Genomic DNA, 16660 nt, shown 5'->3' with positions numbered 1-16660 from the left:
GTGACTACCCCGCCTGCAGGACGCTGGGCCTGTTCCTGGCACGGGCGGCGACTCTGCTCTGCCCCTACTCCAATTAGGGTGGTGTGTGTACCACGCCAGCAGGCTCCTGGGCCTGATCTACCGGTCTGTTGCAGGTCTGCCTACCTTGGAGGCGCGGGCGGCGGATCTGCCCTGCCCCTCCTACCACGCCTGCGGACCCCTGGGTCTGATCTGCCTGAATTTGATTTTTAAAAATGTAATCAGAAATCAAATTCTAATACATACAACTTAGCATACTCTCAATGTTATATAGCAAAAGTTTTCAAAGGAAACAATAATACCATGTGGATTGTATTTTAAGCCATTAATGTATAAATACATTCTGAATTTAATGTTGACTTTATGTATTTCTATTGTATTTCTTTGCTTAATTTTTTTTTCAGTGCTGAGGATCAAATTCAGGGCCTTGAACATGCTAAGCAAGTAAGTACTCTACAACTGAGTTACACCCCCAGCCCTGCTTAATTAAATTGTATCATTAATAAATGTATATTCACGCCCTAATACACTAATCCTCATTCTAGCATTCTGACACACATCATTAGCATATATAAGACTATCTAGGAACAAATAAATAAAATCTAAAATGATTTATCAAGTCTAAGGTGAAAAATAAAACCTTAACTGTGCCAGGTGCAGTGGTGCACCTGTAATCCCAGCCGTTTGGGACGCTGAGGCAGAAAGATCTTGAGCTCAAAGCCAGCCTCAGCAATTTAGCAAGGCCTTGCTCTAAATAAAATATACAAAAAAGTGTGGGTGGGCTTGGGTTGTGGTTCAGTGGTTGAGTGCCCCTGTCCAATCCCTGGTATCATGAAAACAAAACAAAACAAAACAAAAAACATCTTAACTATGTACCTAAATCCAGGTATAAATTAAGGATGGCAATGTGTTCGACCCACTTTGCACAGAATCTCAGAGCAACTGGGGACCATTTATCTGATCTGTTAATGCCTGCTGTATCACCTCTACCTCAAAACTCTGTAATCCCAGCAGCTCAGGAGGCTGAGGCAGGAGAATGGAGAGCTCAAAGACAGCCTCAGCAATTTAGAGAGGCCCTAAGCAACGGATTGAGACCCTGTCTCTAAATAAAATATAAAAAAGGGCTGGGGATGTGGCTCAGTGGTTAAGTACCCCTGAATTCATCCCCCTGGGGAAGGAAGGAAGGAGGAAAGAAGGAAGGGAGGGAGGGAGGAAGGAAACCTTTGTGGGAATGACTGGAAACTTACAACATAATGAAGCCACTTAGAACTATCTACACAACCTTAGAGCAGATAGCGCTGTCTCCCTCTGGTAGGGCTCACCTCCATCGTCAAGACAATACCAAACAAGTATAATTACTGTTGGCATGCAACTGAAATTCTCCATGTCTCCTGTTCTCCATCCCATTACCATTCCACTAATTCTTCTCCAGATGAAATATTTCTTCTTTATTCATTCAATTAGTATATCTATCATTGATTTCCTAATGCACACTTTTAATAATAGATATGGCAATAAGCAAAATAACACTTCTGTCCTGAATAGTGCTTATGGCCCATTGGGAGCAAGAGGCAGGGTTTAGGGAGAGAGAAAAGGTTGAAAAACTACAAAGAAAAGGTGGTTTTGAGTATAGTTTTCTGTCAATCTTTCTTCATATGCAGGTCTGAGGGGCTTACTTTTCTAACTGATGTTACAAGCTTTTTTAATGCTTATTAAAAGATAACTGTACAGTCCTTTGGTTCAGTTAAAGAAATTCAATTACAAAGATAAAATATTTAACAAACCTGTTTTGGTAGTTCATGTGAAAAGAGGAATGGGTCTATTTGACTGAATATACAACGCAAAGTAATGCATGACAAGGATGATCATTAAAAGAACAGATATGGAATGTAAAACTCCCAAATAATTAAAATGAAAGAAATGAAGATTCTTTCCAACCAAAAAAAAGGCAGGAGAAGGAGAAGCCAAGTGGGGCGAGGGGAGCATGCTTTAAAAACATAAGAAAGCAAAAAACAATTCAAATTTATCAGTAATCACGAAGTTGCCTATGGGAAATGGAAATTCTCAGCTTGGATACAAGATATCACCCAAAATATAATCATGTACAGGTTAAAGTTAAAGTAACAGAAAAAGACAATCAGATGAAATGAAAGCCAAAGCAAAACCAACAAACAACAACAACCAAAGAAACCCAGCCAGTATAGAACATTAACATCAAACAAAAGGCAAAGAACCTTGCTAAATATAGAGTCAGTACTGATCATCCTTTAACTTTATGTGAAACATTTCCATGGTTCAGAAGTCAAAACTATGTTAAAGGTCTCACTCTCAACTTCTAGGAAATGGGTGGAAATGCAATGGGTTGGATAGAAATGGGAACAAGACTTCAAAAAGAAGGAAAAGAAAACCTTCAAATTGAGTAAAACAGAAACAAGTAATCCTAATTTTAAAAGAAAGAACTCAAGCAACTTTCGAGTATAGTATTCTGAATATATATCCTGAAATGTATTCTAAGAACAAAAAGAAAAATTACAAAGAAATTCTCAACTTCACCTAGTATAGTAGGCTTGTTAGTGGTGTAGTACTGGTATTATGATATCAGTTGAAGGATACTGAATGACAGAGCAAATGAGTATTCTGGTGTTGTTGGACAGCAGGGTTTCAATCCGGGAGAAGGACAACAGAAATATAATGACAATGGAATGTGAATTAAAGTTATCTGTCTAAACTGATGACTTTTCAAAAAATATATTGCCTACGTCAGTCCACCGAAAAAAAAAAAACCTAGAAGCAATAATATCTCAGTACCAATTATCATGTCTCACTACCAGATATTAGTATATAAATGCTATTCTCCACTGAAAGGAACACAGGGTCATTAGAGAAATAACTGAGCTCAGGTCTAAGGCAAGGAAAATACAAGGCAAATGTAAAATACCCTGTTGTCTCAGAAAGCAAGAAAGTGTTTTTAAAAAATGTGAACGGGGTTGTGGCTCAGTGGTAGAGTGCTTGCCTAGCATGTGTGAGGCACTGGGTTCAGTTCTCAGCACAGCATATAAATAAATGAAATACAGGTCCATTGACAATTAAAAAATATTTTTTTAAATGTGAATATGTACGTATGTAATTATGTATATATAGGTATATACACACACATTTCAGCAAGAAAATTATATATATGTATGTATATATATATATATATATACACACACACACACACACACACTGTATATATATATATACATATGTATACATGTTCAAACATATACTCACATTCCCCAACAGAGAGAAAAACAGAAAGAGGAAGTAAAAGTGACAAAATATCACCTGTTGTTGGTTATTAGGTAAATGTATATGAATATTTGTCTCAATAATTCAAATAGATTTTTAATAGGTGTAAACTGGTTTTAAAAAAAACACACAAACATGCTGCCATGTGACTATTTCATCATTAGAGACCAATCTCCCTTTTAAACTTCACTGAACCAGTGCAACTCAAATTTTTGTTGAATACCTTTGATATGCTAGGCTCTGAGCCCAAACCCACTATAAAGAGATGAAAAGAATATCCTCTGCCCTCCAACCTTCCATAGTCTAACACAGAAACAAGATAAGTAAATAACAGTATAGGAAATACAACCAAGAAAGTATCAAAGGAAAACCAGCGCAGAGAAAGGTATGGTCAGCCCTATGTAGAGCCATCCAACAGGAATTTCTGTGACAGAGAAGTTCTTAAACCATACTATCCAACACAGCATTCCCTACCACAAGTGATTAATGAGTACCTGAAATGTGCTAGTGCAACCGAGGAACAGTTTCCTTTTATTACATTTTAATTTGTTTAAATTTTATTACATGTTAATTGATTTAAATTTAAATAGCTACATGTGTCTAGGGACTACCATATTGGACAGCACCACACCATAGGATATGAAAGCTGTAGGGGCATGGTCAGGAGGCTGGAAGAGGAGAAATTAAGAACATCTTCCCTGGAAAAGCAATACCTAACAGGTTTTGAAGGATGACTAGCAGTACAACCAATTAGATTAGTTGTAAAATACTGAAGGCAGAAGGGAAAGCACATAAAGCATGGAGAATGTCGCACCATAGTATTCTTAAGAAATCAGGAAGTTTGATGCTACATGTGCATAGGTAGTAGAAGAGGAATGGTGTAGGAGAAAAAGTGAAGATAACAAATTTAACAGAAAAGAAAAAGGCTAGATGTGTGTGTGTGTGTGTGTGTGTGTGTGTGTGTGTGAGAGAGAGAGAGAGAGAGAGAGAGTTAGCTTACATTTGGTTAATAGAAATGTGAGGCTACTTTAAGTCTCTGTTGCACTCAGTTAGCAAAAGAACCTGAACTAAAGGAGAAGGAAACAAATGAGCTATTTGAGAGGTAGATGAACAAGGGAAGCATAAAGGAAGACGCCCTGATCTCTGTCTTCAGATACTCACAACAAGAGAGAAATAAAACCAGGAGGATCCGATTCAGAAAGAGGGTGGGTGGGAAGAAAGAGGATGACTGAGTTTCAATCTTGACAGCTTTAGATCACAAATGGCAAGCTATGGTGAAAGCAGATTTATGCAGCTCACGAAAGGAAGGGGAGAGGTGGCTGAGACTTGGAGGGAGGCCTGGAAAGCAAAGAGAATACAAGCTAGATTTGAGTCTCTTGTGAGATGAAGCCGAACATGCCGAGGTCTGAACTGAATAACAATGTAGTCTGTCCTCTGCCTTTGCTCTCTGGTTATCAGGGCATAACTAATGAAATTCCAATAGAACAACACAGTCAGAAGCTCTGTATTTTCAGGCACCCTTGCTTTCTCTATTTTATTAAAACAAAAGCATGAATAGTCTTCTATTTTTAAACAAAATTAGGTGGAAGAAAAGTTACAGTTACCTCACATGTGCCCTATCACCCATAAATAAACTGTAACAAAAACACATTCCTACAACTGAAAAAAAGGTTATACTGTTTTTGAATGAAACAAATATTGGACGTCTGGGACTATGCTATGGCCTTTATCACTCCTTATAACATCCTTTGAAATACTATTACCCTTGTTTTACAAGTGAATAAATTCAGGTTTAAAAAGATTGAGTGCCCAAGAGCACACAGCTAGTAGGCAGCAGAACTAAGATCCAATCCAAGTTCAACAAATAAAGTTTAAAACCCATGAAATGACTGACCGGACTGCTCACACAGAAGTAGGAAAACAAAATGCAAAATCATGAGGTCTCTACTCCCTTCTTTCTCAGAGCTAAGAAGGCCATATGTTATACTCTCCAATCTTTAATGTCTTCCCATCTTTTCTACCTATCCAAGTTCTACCTGCTCTTCAAAACAGGTCCATCTCTAGTTCCATATCACCTGAGAGGCCTTCTAAACAAATTCCCCCCATCATGTTCTCTTTCTTGTGTATTTTTTTTAAAAAAACTGGAATTGAACCAAAGGCACTTTACCACTGAATTACATCCCTACCCTTTTGAAGTTCTTACTTTGGGACAGGGTCCACTAAGTTGTTTAGGGCCTCAATAAGTTGCTGAGGATGGCCTTGAACTTGCAATCCTCCTGCCTCAGCATCCTGAATTGCTGGGATTATAGGCATTGCACCACTATACTCAGTTTCTTTCTTGTGTATCTTTTATTCCATTTATTGCTTAGGTCATGAATTCATTCATCCTAGAAGCACAAATCTACTGTGGTTGAAGTAATATACTCAGCACTGAGGTTGTAGAAAAGAAATAAAACACCAAGTTTGTATGGGAACAGAAGACATAGAAAATTGCTGTTCATTTCACACTATGAGGTAATTGAAAATACTTTAGTTATTTGTTACTTTATGTAGGTAAGTATTAATGTGGATATCTGGTTGATTCAACATCACTGAAAATTTCTTATATTCCTTTTATACACTTCATTCATCCAACAAAAAATTGGCTGAATTCCATTAAGGCACAGTGCTAGGTGCTTTAGGGGATATAAACAAATACAAGCTCTAGTCTTTTCCCTTCCCTGAAGAAAAAGAACAAATATGCATATAAAATAAGGCAGAATATATCAAAAACCTATATAAGTGTTACACATTATAAATACTTAATGTCTAGAAAAAAAGGCAAAATACATAATTGGTTCTTAAGAAGTGTTTAAGCATTCTGAAGCATCAGTAAGATCCTTAAAGGCCAAAACAGAAGATACATACTAGAAAATAAACAGTTGTGCAAAAGAACTGTGCCAAATGATCATTTTCTAACACATAAAAAAGTCACTTCTATATAAAGTAAACTGTAGTTCATCCTAGTGAGCTTAAAATGTGGAAAATATTTTAATTAGAAATATAACTGGGAAAAATTAAAATTAAAAACAAGATTTAGATCTGCTTTCTGAGCTTCCAATTCTCAGCATGCATCTGGCCAGGAAAAATGGCAAGGGGATAATTGGCAAGGCTACAGGCTAGTGAAATATTTATAGCTACAAGAGGCTCAAAAAAAAAAAAAAAAAAAACCTCAAAAGGATACTGAAGTTCTACTTAGCATGTATATGAGATATACAAATAAGCTTTTCTAATTATTTAATATTAATTAGCATGCTCTATTACTGTATTCCTCAGAGGAAAAGATACTATTTAAATGCAAAAAAGGAGCATAATTATGGATTCCAGTTTAACAATAATTAAATAAAAAGCAAAGAGAAATACTGCCAAGAATCTCTTCCAATACAGAGTTAGTAGACTAAGACTATTTGTGAACTCTAATCTCATTAAAATAAATTATTTGTTTAGGCTTAGATGTTTCATGTTCACAGTTAAAAGTATATGACTTGCTGTACTCTACAAATGAGAAATTTTCTGATAACATTTATATGTGGTCATAACATTTCAAGATACTCTTAAATGTATTCATTTCAGTTTCATATGCTAAATTAAAACATTATATATATATATATATACATACATATATATATATACACACACACACACACACACACACACACACACACACACATATATATCTGATTACAGAGATAGAAATCAAACATTAAGCCACAGCTTGGGGACTTCATTTCCACAACTTATTTGGACTTCCTATTTTTCTGGGCTAGAAAAATTAACAAAGGTAATTTTTTCGAACAAATAAAATTAAGATTTCCATTTTTTTGATGTGTCTTTGCCTGGCTTTGGGATCAGGGTGATATTGGCCTGATAGAATGAGTTTGGAAGTGCTCCCTCTTTTTCTATTTCCTTAAATAAATTGAAGAATATTGGTATCAGTTCTTCTTTATTTTTTTTTAAAGAAAGAGGGAGAGAGAGAGGGAATTTTAATATTTATTTTTTAGTATTTGGCGGACACAGCATCTTTGTTTGTATGTGGTGCTGAGGATCGAACCCGGGCCACACGCATGCCAGGTGAGTGCGCTACCGCTTGAGCCACATCCCCAGCCCTCAGTTCTTCTTTAAAGATCTTGTAGAACTCAGCTGTGTATCCATCCAGCCCTGGGATTTTCTTGGTTGGTAGACTTTTCATGGCTCTTCTATATCATCACTTGAAATTGATTTGTTTAAATTGTGTATATCGTCCTGATTCAATTTGGCAAATTATATGACTCTAGAAATTTGTCGATGTCTTTGATATATTCTATTTTAATGGAGTACAAATTCTCAAAATAATTTCTAATTATCTTCTGTATTTCTGGAGTGTCTGTTGTGATATTTCCTTTTTCACTACGTAAGTTAGTTATTTGAGTTTTCTCTCTCCTTCTCTTTGTTAACATGGCTAAGGGTCTCTCAATTTTTTTATTTTTTCAAAGAACCAACTTTTTGTTCTGTCAATTTTTCCAATTGTTTCTTTTGTTTCAATTTCATTGATTTCAGGTCTGATTTTAATTATTTTCTGTCTCCTATTGCTTTTGGTGTTGATTTGTTCTTCTTTTTGTATGGCTTTGAGATGTAATGTTAAGTCACTTATTGACTTTTTCTTCTTTTAAGGAATGAACTCCATGCAATGAACTTTCCTCTTAGAACTGCTTTCACATTGTCCCAGAGATTTCGATATGTTGTATCTGTGTTCTATCAGACCTTCAACTATACTAAAGAGCAATAGTAACAAAACCAGCATGGTACTGGCACCAAAACAGACTCGTATACCAATGGTACAGACTAGAGGACACAGAGATTAACACACAAAACTACAATTATCTTATATTAGACAAAGGTGCCAAGAACATGCATTGGAGAAAAGATAGCCTCTTCAACAAATGGTGCTGGGAAAACTGGAAATCCATATGCAACAAAATGAAATTAAACCCCTATCTCTCACCACGCACAAAACTGAACTCAAAATGGATCAAGGACTTAGGAATACAACCAGAGACCCTGCGTCTAATAGAAGAAAAAGTAGGCCCTAATCTTCATCATTTGGGATTAGGCCCCAACTTCCTTAATAAAACTCCTGTGGCACAAGAATTAAAATCAAGAATCAATAAATGAGATGGACTCAAACTAAAAAGTTTCCTCTCAGCAAAAGAAACAATCTGTGAGGTGAATAGAGAGCCTACATCTTGGGAGCAAATCTTTACCCCTCACATCAGATAAAGCACTAATCACTAGAGTATATAAAGAATTCAAAAAGCTAAACACCAAAAATACAAATAACCCAATCAATAAATAGGCCAAGGACCTGAAGAGACACTTCTCAGAAGATGATGAACAATCAATCAACAAACACATGAAAAAATGTTCATCATCACTAGCAATTAAAGAAATGCAAATCAAAACCACTCTTAAGATTTCATCTCACTTTAGTCAGAATGGCAGCTATTATGAAGACAAACAACAATAAGTGTTGGTGAGGATGTGGGGAAAAACGTATAGAAAGCAGTATGGAGATTTCTTGGAAAATTGGGAATGGAACCACCATTTGACCCAGCTATCCCTCTCCTCGGTCTATACCCAAAGGACTTAATAAAACAGCATACTACAGGGACACAGCCACATCAATGTTTATAGCAGTACAATTCACAATAGCTCAACTGTGGAACCAATCTAGATGCCCTTCAATAGATGAATAGATTAAAAAAGTGTGGCACATATACACAATGGAATATTACTCAGCAATAAAAGAGAATAAAATCATGACATTTGCAGGTAAATGGATGGAGTTAGAGAAGATAACTCTAAGTGAAGTTAGCCAATCCCAAAAAACCAAAGGCCAAATGTTTTCTCTGATATATGGAGGTGGCTTCATAGTGGGGTAGGGAGAGGGAGCATGGGAGGAATAGATGAACTCTAGATAGGGCAGAGGAGTGGGAGGGGAAGGAAGGGGGTATGGGGTAAGAAATGATGGTGGAATGTGATGAACATTATTATCCAAAGTACATGTTATGGTGTGAATATACTTTGTATACAACCAGAGATATGAAAAATTGTGCTCTAATGTGTAATAAGAAATGCATTCCGCTGTCATATATAAATTAAAAAACTGATTTTAAAAAAAATTTAGATTTCCAGTATGACCAACTAAATTCCTTATGGATCCAGTCCTTACATAGATAACTTTAATTTTTTGACAAAATGCAAAAACAGAAACACACTGAGATACCAAGTAACCCTAAGTAGAAAAATGGCTAAGCAAACTGTGATATATTCAAACAACAAAATACTACCGAGCAATAAAAAAGAATAAACTACACACAATGACATGGCTGAATCACAAAAACATGCTTAACAACAACAAAAAATTTTTATGTAGCTAGGCAGTGGCACCTGCTTGTAATCCCAGCAACTTGGGATGCTGAAGCAGGAGGAGTGTGAGTTCAAGGCCAGCTTGGGCAATTCATTGAGGTCCTGTCTCAAAAAAAAAAAAAAAAAAAGGACTGGAGGTATAGCTCAGTGGTAAAGTTTCCCTGGGCTCAATCCTCAGTTCAAAAAAAAATTATATAGAAAAGTATGTATAATTTCTTTCCTATGAAATTCTAGAGGAGACAAATCCAATCTATGGTAGGAGAGAAAAATAGCACCAGTGATCATCCCTGGTGAGCATTATAAGTAACTGACTGTGAATGGGCATAAAGAACTTCCTGGACATCTGATGATGATTTTCAATATCTTGAAGATGTGCTTAAGTTACACAGGTGATTTATTTGTCAAAACTGAAAGTACATTAAAATTTATATATTTTGTTGTATATACATTTTACCTCAAAAGAAAAAAAAATAAACAAATACTGAACTCTAATCAATGATATGTATGCTATGTATTTAGGATAGAAGTGTACTGATCACTGAAATTTGCTTTGAAATGCATTAAAAATAAGATGGGGGCTAGGGATATAGCTCAGTTGGTAGAGCACTTGCCTTGCATGCACAAGGCCCTGGGTTCAATCCCCAGCACCACAAAAAAAAAAGAGCAGGAATAATGAATGAATAGAGGTACATATAGATGGATCAATATGTGATAAAGCAAATATATAAAAATACTAATGGGCCAGGCATGGTGGCATATGCCTGTAATCCCTGTGGCTCATGAGGCTGAGACAGGAGAATCATGAGTTCAAAGCCAGCCTCAGCAATGGCGAGACACTAAGCAACTCAGTGAGACTCTGTCTCTAAATAAAATATAAAATAGGGCTGGGTATGTGGCTCAGTGGTCAAGTGCCTCTGAGTTCAATCCCCAGTACCCACCCCCGAAAAAAATACTAATGGCAAAATCTTGGTGTGGTATAATTATTTGCAATAAAATTCCTTCAACCTTGAAAATTTTCACAATAAAATATGTGATATTAAAAAAAGAAAAGAAAATGACATTGGATTAATTTGGAACAAGTTCTATCAGATGAACATTGTTTCCTTTTTATCTTAATAGTATTAGTAGTAGACTGGTAATCAGAGAAAGATGACTGAGAATATATTTGGAACCTGATAAATTTGGTTCTCTCTTCACATTATGATCAAAGCAGAAAAATAGGCTACAAAAAATAATAATGATAAGTTATTACTTTAATCCAACATTCTTTGCTTGATTCTTTCTTAGTACTTTACATAAATTAAATTTTTGATCTCCACAACAGCCCAATGAGGTAAATTCTATTATTGTTCATATTTTACAGATAGGGAATGTAAGGCACAGATCATTAGGTAATTTGCCAAAAATCACAAAAATCACTTCAGCCAGAAATTAAAATCGAAAAAATCAGGGTTCACTTTCTCCTCTGAACTACTTCCCTATGATTGCTCCATTAGTTGACTTGTAACTGACAATAATGTGAGAGATGGTATTTTTCTCAAGTTTTTGGATGTCATGAAACTGGGAACAACAGCAAATATATTACTTTACAGATTCATTATCCAAAAAGATGAAGGGACAGATAGAGGCCGCAACAAGATAATAATTCTATAGGGGTAGAATATAACATCCTGCTTTTGAGTCCAAGCAACCAATTCTACCTCTAATGACAACACTAGTACATATTTGGTAAGAACTTGTCAAATGAATTGTGATTAAATGATAAGCTAGGGAGAACGTGGGGGGTGCTTTAATCAAACAAAAGGAAATATGAATTTAGGAAATCCTACAGGATATCCTACAACGTTCTAAAAGATAATTATGTTATATAAAAGCTGGTTAAATGAGAGCTCTACCAGACAAATGTCATGCAAAATTAGCCTCTGGGAACTACCTAACAGACACAGGTGAACTGGGACAAGTTTGCAGAGAAGGTATGGGACTTATGTCTGTACTACCTAAAGCACAATGAAAGAAATTTTGAACATTTAACATGGAAAAAAGAACTTCAATGAACATGGTAGCAAACTTTCAAAGGTAAAGTACTGTCATGAGAAAGAAGAATCATATTTATTCTGTAATTAATCTTAAGAATTAAATAAAGCCAATTGATACAAGTTGCAGAAAAACAAATCCTGTATCAAAATAAGGCAGACTTTTCTAACAAATACACCCACAAAAAAAAAAAAAAAAAATTGGGAAAGTGTGGGCTCTCTCAGAGGGGTGTGACTACCCTAAATATGTCAATAAAACTCAATGAAAGGTTAGACCACATTAACTTTTATCCCTTTCAAATCTATGAAACTACTGTAAAATAAATGGTAGTTTTTATAAGGCTGTCATAGGAAGTTTTACATGAGTTTAAAACAGTCATACTTGTCACCAAAATACACTTGAGATGACAAAATTTAAATGTAAAGAAAAATTAGAAAATAGAAGTCATTTGTCAAGTCTATAAACGGGGAGAGCTTGAAGCCTAAAAGCTCTGGAAAAAAATTCAAAGAAAAGAATTCTGACTACATAAATATTTTAAACTTTTAAATACAAAGAATTAGATGCAAATTTAAGCTTTGAAACTAGGAGAAAAACTTTATCTTATCTTTAATATACGGCAATATATAGCCATAAGTTAGAAGTGACTACTTAAATTTAAATTAATTAATTTAAATTGATTTTAAATTAAGTTAAACATCAAAAATTTACTTCCTCAATTGCACTAGTCATAATTCAAGTCTTAATAGTTCACTTTTGGCTAGCAGCTACTGTGCTGGACAGTGCAAATATGGAACATTACCATCACTGCAGAAAGTTCTCTGGAAATTCTGTTTAGATTAAACAGAATAATTAATAATAATTTAATGCAGGGAAGTCATTACATAAGATAATAGAAGAGTTGAGAGGCCAAATGGAATGTTATAGCAATCCAAAGATTAGCAAGAGCAGGAATCCATTACCATCCCTAAGACAGAAGCACAAAGTACAGAATCCAAAACCCAAGGTCACCTGGATGAAGCAGGGACCACAGCAGGTGTCTTGGGTGAAAGGAGGCAACAAGGATGAGAAAAAACCCTCCTGAATACCACCATGATATAAAAACAGGAGGGGGAGAAATAGTCAGACTTCTCTCTTCCTTCTACCCTCCAATCTCTTGCTAGCTCTTCATATGGTTGAACACAGAGGACACAAAAAGCCTTGGAAATACAGCCTATGGGGGTCTGATCCCTCTTACATGGACAGAACCAAGAAAGAGAGACAATCTGATGTCATCAGGGTAAGGCCTGGTACAGGTACTTGCCTCACCATGTCCTCGGGTGACAGGAGGGGCAGAGAATTCTCTTTTATAAGGGCATTAATCCCATTCATAAGAGCTCATACTTATGATCCAATTGCCTCCCAAAGGTCTCACCTCCAAACACACCACATTGGGGTTTAGGGTCTGATGTGAATTTGTCACATTCAGTGTACATACAGTAAAAATTTTTAAAATTAGGAGAAAAAAATCCACAAATAACCAACATTGGAAAAACATCCAACCTCAAAGTAATTAAGTATAAATTAGGATAATGGGTATGAAAATAAAATATTATACTAAGGGCTGGGGTTGTGGCTCAGTGGTAGAACGCTTGCCTCACACATGTGAGGCACTGGGTTTAATCTTAGCACCACATAAAAAAATAGGTAAACAAAATAAAGTTATTGTGTCCATGTATAACTAAAAAATATTTTTTAAAATATTGTATTAATAATAATTAATAATTTGAGGACATGGTGCTGATAAAGAACATGGCAAAAATAGATATACACTCCTGGGGGAGGAAATTTTCAAAATATTTTCAAAGAAATTAAAACAATTTTGCAATTTGAATTAAATTTTTAAATATTTATATTATTAGACCAACTAAATGTATTTCTAGGGATAAATTCAAAGTTCATAAAATCTGAATCATGAAAAAAATTCTAGAAACATGAATGTTCATTGCAGCTTTATATAATATTTAAAAAATAAAAACAACCTTAATGTCTGCCAGTAAATCAAAAATTAAGTAAATTAAGGTGTAGCTACCCACTATTCAAAAATAACACAGAACACTTATTTGCCAGCCATAATGACAAGTGCTGAAGATATAAAAAAAAAAAGACCAAAAGGTAGCAATAAAGTGATTTTTAACCATAGTATTTATGAATGATTTCAACAAAATTAGGACACATTTATGGTATGTCCTGTAAACAAGCTCAATCTAAAATTGAATGCATTTATGTAAAATGAAATACGCCAAAAGTTCATTAAAAGTGATTGCCTTTGAGTGGTAAGTTTATGAGTTTATTTTCATCTCCTTTATATTGTTTATATTGTTTGAACTTCCAACATTCTCTAAATAAATCAATTTTGCAGTTTTCCCTCAGAGCTATTAATCTAAGCACTTGTAAACCTGCCACAATAGAGCCAACTTACCTGTTGCAATAATAAACTGCATTATTGGGATCCAATTCTATTGCCTGTGTGTAACAATCTACTGCAGCAGCATAATTCTCTTCTTTCATGTGGTTATTGCCTAAAACATAATAAAAAATACAAAGTCTAACAGATATATTTAATGCACAGAAACTACAAGAATATGAAGGTCAGCTACACAATTTTTCAGTCACACCAGAGACATACTGTATTCCTTAGTTTCAGTGGGATCGAATCATTTTAACAATGTGGCATCTTAGAAATTAATGTTTGTATACTTTATAAAATCCAGGCTTCTGTGAGTTAATGCAACCATCATGATTATCTCATGGTGAAAATGAATCTCTTCTCACCTTATCTTCTTCTCTCTGTTCCCTTTTAGAGCTGCCTTGCTGGTTCCTCTCTGATAGCCGTCTCAGTCTGAGCCTGATTTTCTACCCCTCCCTGTCAACACACTGCTGAGCAGCCAAGCTCTAATGCTGATGTGGATAAGCTGGTGAAACTAATCGTACTAATATGTTATTAGCAGATAATATTTTTATGTGCTATTCCTTCCAGAGATATAATCTTACTAAAAGGAGATTTTAGGAGATTAATTTCTAGAAAGATAGAATTTCAGATATGATAGCTACTCTACAGAGAGCTGATTTTCAGAAAGGGCAGATACATCTGGCAATAACAGCTAATTTAACAACTGGTCAGCAAAATATGTAAGAGAGTATCTCTTATATTCTGTTAAGTGAGGGGGAGGGGGAAGTATCCTGTGTATTTATAAGAACCAATGTTCAAAATTGAAAATATTACAACAGTTGGGATTAGGAGGAACAATTCCCAGCTCAGAGGCCTCTATGACTGCTTCCAGCTTTCTGTAAACCAGAGCTTCTCCTATCAGCCTTTTTCTTTAGTTTGGGGGGTGGGGTACCAGGGATTGAACTCAGGGGCACTCAACCACTAAGTCACATCCCTACCCCATTTTTTGTATTTTATTTATAGACAGGGTGTCACTGAGTTGCTTAACATCTCACTGTTGCTGAGGCTGGCTTTGAACTCGCGATCCTCATGTCTCAGCCTCCCACGCTACTAGGATTGCCGGCATGTACCACCATGCCCAGCAAGGTTTTTTCTTAATAGATCATTAGATATTTAATAGAGGTGGTAGGATGGGAACTTGCAGAGAATAAGAAGGAAGACTAAAGGAAAGGCAGGTAGATAAAAGCAACCAAAATCATACAAAAGTTACTATAAATTAGGAATCGTCAATAAATATAAAGATATATTGGATATACTGTTTCTTTTAAGAGTGATAAAGACATGATGGAAAAATTGAACACAGATCTTCAAAATCATTTATTGATTAAAATTTTAAAAAATGCTTCAATAGTCAGCTATTAGAAAATTCTGTAATGTACAAATCAAGTGTGCTAGTTACTTAATAATTCAAGCACCATATACATGCATTAACAAATTTCAAAGAACTCAAGAATACTAAATATACGAAAGTTAAAATAATACTAAAAATTATTTTCCTCTTTTTGATTTAATATAGAGAAATATAAGATCCTAGGGTTCAAGTAGCAAATGCAGTTACAAGTGAACAGACCTTACATTTGTTCTGGAAGTTTTACAAGATCTCTGCCTCTTTTCATACAAGCCATACCTATACTGCCCACATGCCATTTTGTATTTCCAGGCTTCACATCTGTCACATTCATTTCTGCTTCATAAATGCTGTGTGGATAATTCAGTCTTGGCAGTGTAAACCAGAATCTCATCAACTCACAGTTACTTTCTCCACAGTTTACAAAGCTTTACTAAATAAACAATTTCTGTATGAAATACTTACCTTCATCTTTTAATTGGTCAGCTTTTCCCACATCTTCAGGCACTGAGTTTGAAAGGGGTAGAATGTCATTCTGAAATTAAATAAAAAATCAATGTACTTCTCTTTAGTCATCCCAAAGTATTATAAGTAATCTAATAATAAAATACCCACATTTTAGTAATTCTCCTGTAATTCCATTTCATGAACTCTAACATCAAAATAAAAGCATTAATATAAAAACTAGGGAAAATTCCTCTCAAATACTTATATTAGAATTATGAGCCAGGAGCAGTGGTACATGCCTGTACTCCCACCAGCTCGGGAGGCTGAGACAAGAGGATTGTGAGTTCAAAGCCAGCCTCAGAAACTTAGTGAGTCCCTAAGCAACTCAGTGAGCCCCTGTCTCTAAATAAAATACAAAAAAAGGATGAGGATGTAGCTCAGTGGTTAAGTGCCCCTGAGTTTAATCCCTGGTACCAAAAAAGAAAAAAGAATATGAATCTGTTGAGTTTTTCTAAATGATAAAACAACTATAAATCAAATTTTTAAAATTCTGCTTTCCCTATACCCCCAGTAATCCCACCACTTCATGA

At 35.3% G+C, this 16660-nt stretch overlaps 1 protein-coding gene across 1 annotated transcript in view; it reads right to left on the bottom strand.

Moving 5' to 3' along the window:
• Sgtb (small glutamine rich tetratricopeptide repeat co-chaperone beta) overlaps nt 1–16660 on the bottom strand; it is a 45354-nt gene that overhangs the window by 20482 nt on the left and 8212 nt on the right. Inside the window, exons 3-4 of the mRNA XM_015482169.2 lie at nt 16089–16158; nt 14246–14345 (exon numbers count right to left, since the gene is read on the bottom strand). Coding sequence (XP_015337655.2) covers nt 14246–14345; nt 16089–16158 — 170 coding nt within the window. The remainder of the gene's footprint in view (nt 1–14245; nt 14346–16088; nt 16159–16660) is intronic.

Source organism: Marmota marmota, unplaced genomic scaffold, assembly GCF_001458135.2.
Source record: "Marmota marmota marmota unplaced genomic scaffold, marMar, whole genome shotgun sequence".
NCBI classification, from domain to species: domain Eukaryota; kingdom Metazoa; phylum Chordata; class Mammalia; order Rodentia; family Sciuridae; genus Marmota; species Marmota marmota.
This window is presented reverse-complemented; position numbering and strand designations above follow the sequence as displayed.